Source organism: Phalaenopsis equestris, unplaced genomic scaffold, assembly GCF_001263595.1.
Source record: "Phalaenopsis equestris unplaced genomic scaffold, ASM126359v1 Scaffold000101, whole genome shotgun sequence".
NCBI classification, from domain to species: Eukaryota; Viridiplantae; Streptophyta; class Magnoliopsida; order Asparagales; family Orchidaceae; genus Phalaenopsis; species Phalaenopsis equestris.
In genome coordinates, this window is record NW_018164543.1 from 53,043 (window position 1) to 57,736 (window position 4,694).

The 4,694-nt window shown below is 38.1% G+C and overlaps 1 protein-coding gene across 1 annotated transcript; it reads left to right on the forward strand.

Moving 5' to 3' along the window:
• The first annotated feature begins 640 nt into the window (after window positions 1-640).
• LOC110020574 (transcription factor AS1) lies at window positions 641-4,253 on the forward strand. The gene is made up of 3 exons (XM_020718718.1): window positions 641-667; window positions 778-904; window positions 2,975-4,253. The coding sequence occupies exon 3, from the start codon at window positions 3,073-3,075 to the stop codon at window positions 4,000-4,002; it is 930 nt and encodes a 309-aa protein (XP_020574377.1). The 5' UTR covers window positions 641-667; window positions 778-904; window positions 2,975-3,072; the 3' UTR covers window positions 4,003-4,253.
• Window positions 4,254-4,694: the final 441 nt, after the last annotated feature.

Below are 4,694 nucleotides of genomic sequence, written 5' to 3' on the forward strand. Positions count from 1 at the left end.
CTTCGTGCAACTCAGAATATAATCTATTATTCTATCGCTGTGAATTTTCCAGCGCGCATCAGTTATTATATGAAAGATTTAAGTGTTATAATATAAAAATCAAAATATAGAACTATATATGTGATTTTATAAAAAAAAATGTGCTTGTAAATGTCCCAAAAAAACCTACTTCAAGAAACTTATATCCCTTGACAGTCAGTTTTAAATCAAAACTTTCAAGCCGCATTTTTATTTGTTCATCGACTATGAATATGTAATTTAATAAATTTTATGGGCTCTGAATGTTAAAAAACAAATATATATATATATACAAATAAATATTTATTTATTTATTAATCAACTGTAAATCAATTGGGCCCCGCGATAGGACGTAACGGTCCCGTCTTTTTTTAAACACCCTTTCCGTCTTCACTTTTCACCATTTTTAACTCTCTCTCTCCTCCTCGCGCTTGATCGCCGATGCGTCTCCCCCGTGTCGTCGCGCGATTTCAGTGACGTCTTCACATTCTGTGGTGACGTTTTTACCGACGGTGGGGGGTGGGTCCTTTTTTTCCATTTCCTTTTTTTCCCCACCCCATTCTCTCTCTATCATTATCTCTCCTTCTTTTTCTCTCTCTTCCAGGGTTTTGTTGTCTCCTCGGGTGATGGTTCAGTGCTCGGTAGTCGAGTATGCCTTTTTATTTTTATTTTTTCTAACTTTCCTTCTTCGCGTGCTCTGTTTTTACGGAGCTTTCGGATTTCACTTTCAATCTTTGCCCTATGGGCCTATATATGTAGGGCTAAGGGTCACCAGTGCCTTGCTTCACCTCTTGTTCTTCTTCCATTCTGTAACGAGCTGCTCTACTTTGGTTCTGGAGGGAGGAAAGGGGAGGACGACGGTAGCTGGGAAGAGTTGGGTCACTTGGTAAGATCTCTCTATTTCTCCTTTTTTAGATTATGAGAGCATCTTTTGTTGAAATTATTAGTATGGACTTAGTTGGTAAGGGTTTTGTAGTGTTATGAATGTGATGAAATATGGCGCTCCGTTTCTCTGTAAATGGGATCTATGGGTAGTTTTTGGGGCTTTGGTGTGTACATTTTGGAGAATAGGTGTGCTTTCTCTGTTGTTAGATTAGAGACCTCTAATCCCAATCTACTGTTTTAAGTGAGCGAGGAATTGATGTTTTTCTTTGTGGAATCATTGCTGCTTTATTGTGCTTCTGGAAGTCTTAAAAGGAGCTATTTGTTTTATTTTTCTTGTGTGCTTTTGCTTTAATTTGTTATTCTGTTTTTTCTTTCTTTTTCTTTTTTGATTTGTGACTCTTTTATCCCTGTTTTGCTTGTAAATCTCATTTCTGAAGTATAGAAGTTTGAATTATAATGTGAACAAATTTGCAATAGGTTTTGGTAAACTTTAATTTATAAACTTCTATGGCTTATTTTTTTGTTTTGTTGGGGTTATTGATTAAAAAGTAGATGTTTTTGGCATAAAGATCATGTTTCTTCTTTTTTTTTTGTCTGGAAGGAATTTGATGAGGCTCGGCATGATTTAAAGGGCCCTTTTTTTTGTTTAATTATGAATTTTATCTGTGATAGTGAAACTGTAGGATGCTTTTAGCTTTATTGATTTTAATTTTTGCCAATCTATGCCAATTTATTGTTGTTGCAGCCATTTTTGTCCCAAACAAGACATGAAATAAGCTCTTGTTCAAACAAATGGATGTGAAAATATATTGTCATGTATTATGAATGATACAAGTGAATGCATCTTTTTTCACTGGGATGCTGCTTTGGCATTATTTTGGCGATTTTATTTCTTTTATTTTTGTTAGGATTATTGGGGATTTCAATCTTAAGGTGTGGATTAGTAATCTTTTTCAATTTCCAACCACTAATTAAGGAAGCTTTGTCAATGGAACAGGATTAATAATATTATGCAGTTGGAGATGGTTCAGTTAATGGCTGTTTTAATTTTAAATTTATATTAAAAATTATAGCACAGAATGTTTTAGGGGCACAATTCTTATATATTTGCATATCTAACACCTAAACTTTTATAGTTATATTCATAACACTCAAATCCTTAACATCACATCCAAAATACCACTTTTACTAACCTTTTAAAAGTCAATTGCAATAGTTTTATAGCACCAAGGTGTTATAAACCTAAATATCAAACTTTAGGAGTTAGATATGTAAATCCATATGAATTGTGTGTTACATTTGTAAATTTCCCAATATTTAACTTACCCTACTTCATTCACTAAGATGTGGAAGCTAAAGAAACCACTGAAATAAGTTTGATTTTGGGTTGGCCTTTAACGCCCATGTAAAAAAAATTAAAGGTATTTTAGTCTTTTTCTTTAGTGTGATATTCTAAAGATGGAAAAGCATATTCTGTGGAGATATTGATATATTTTTCTGCTCCAAGTCTTCTGTTTCCACATTGCCAGTCGTTGTATGTTCAGTAAATGAAAGCTATGGCATTTCACAAAATTCTTATTTGCAGTGCAACAGTTTTCACAGTTCCAGCTTAAGAGAACATCATTGTCGTTACTTCAATTGATTTATTTATAGGTTTGTTTCTGTTATTTTTTACTTTTGAGGCATTTACATACATACCACTCAATTCGTATGTATTTACATATCTCACACCAAGTTTTTCTTTACATTTATTCCTCCCAGAACTTTCATATCACATAAAAAACACCACCATTTGAACTTTTAAGAAATGAAGTACACCTTTACATGCATAGTAAGGTGATACGTAGTAAAAAGTAAAGTTTAGGTGTTCGATATGTAAATCTTCCTTTTACTTTATCATCAGAAATCATGTTCTTGGATTAAATTTATGGCTAAAATAGATCACTGAACGGAAAATATTCCTGCTTAGCAAATATTGCTTGTCAAAATGTTATTTTTTTGCTTTCCCATTTGATTTCCAAACTAATATTTTCACATTATCATTTGAATTACACAATCTTGTCATCCTCAGTTGGTTTTACTCCATATCAAATGTTATCCAAGTTCTATCCCAAAACTCTTTCATTTGAGTTATGAAGAATTCAGCACCATGGCTCCCAGCTTCTCCAAATGAAGGAACGCCAACGCTGGAGAACTGAAGAAGATGCCATTCTGCGAACATACGTGAAGCAATATGGGCCGAGGGAGTGGAATCTCGTCTCCCAGCGCATGAACGTTCGCCTTGAAAGGGACGCTAAGTCATGCCTTGAGCGTTGGAAAAATTACCTCAAGCCAGGCATCAAGAAGGGCTCTCTCACTGAGGAAGAACAGCAGCTGGTGATCCATCTTCAATCCAAGCACGGCAACAAGTGGAAGAAGATTGCGGCAGAGGTGCCTGGTCGTACCGCCAAGCGGTTAGGCAAGTGGTGGGAGGTCTTCAAGGAGAAGCAGCAGCGGGGGCTGAAGGAAAGCAATAGGATTTCGTCGATCCCAATTGAGCCCGGGAAATACGATCGAATCCTCGAGAGCTTTGCGGAGAAGCTCGTGAAGCAACAACCGGTCGCTCCGTTGCTCATGGCGTCGCCGTTGCTTCCACCATGGCTTTCGAGCTCAAATAACACGAGTTCGCCGTCTGTCGCGCTTTCGCTCTCCCCGCCGACACCGCCAACCCCATGGGCGAATTCACAGCAGAATGTGATGGATTCTCGATGTAATGTGTTTGCGGAGCTGGTTGAGTGTTGCAGGGAAGTGGAGGAAGGGTATCAGGCGTGGGTGGCGCATAGGAAGGAGGCGGCGTGGCGGCTGAAGAGAGTTGAGCTGCAGCTGGAGTCGGAGAAGGCGAGTAAGAGGAAGGAGAAGATTGAGGAGATTGAGATGAAGTTGAGGGAACTGAGGGAGGAGCAGGAACTGGCATTGGAGAGGATTGAAGCTGAGTGCAGGGAGCAGCTGCTTGTTGTGAGAAGGGATGCTGAAGCGAAGGAACAGAAGCTGGCAGAACTGTGGTCTGCTAAGCATGGTGCGTTAAGAAAGCTCATGAAGCAGATGACTGGCCATCATTGATGAGAAGTGAGGAGGTTATATTTTTTTCTGTTTTTGCTGCTATGGAGTTTGTTTTGCAGTTTATGAATCATGGATAGAGACTTTGCTTCAAAATAGTTCATGAAAATTTTCGTTCAATTTTTGAGCTTATGGGTTTGTGGTGGTTGAATTCTGGTATAGCATGAAATGTGGATATCTTTAAAATGGAATTTGCATTATTGTGTGTTTTAATGATCAAATATATAAGCTATGGTTGGTTTAAGAAAAGTGGGAAGAATGGAGTTGAGATTTATGGGAAATTGGAAAATGTTAGAATGAAATAATAATTGTTGTGAGATATGTACTTTCTTGCATAGAAATGAGACGAAAAAGAACACAAGCAAACACAGATCGTTTACGTGGTTCGATCCAACTGGATCTACGTCCACGGGAGGGAATCAATCAAATATTTCACTAAGGCAAAAGAAATGGAGAATACATAGCTTATACATAGAGATGAGCCCTCATCTTCCTTCTACGACCTCCCTCTCAAGCGACACCTTGATACAGGGCCTCAAGATGCTCTCCTCCTCTCTAGCTCTCTAGCTATTCTCTCCTCCTTCTTAAGATCTCTTCCCTTGCTCTCCTAAGCCTCACACCCTCTCTATTTATAGAAGCAAGAGAGTGGTAGGTGGGAGTTAGGTGGGAGGTAGGTAGAGATGTGGTAGGTGGCG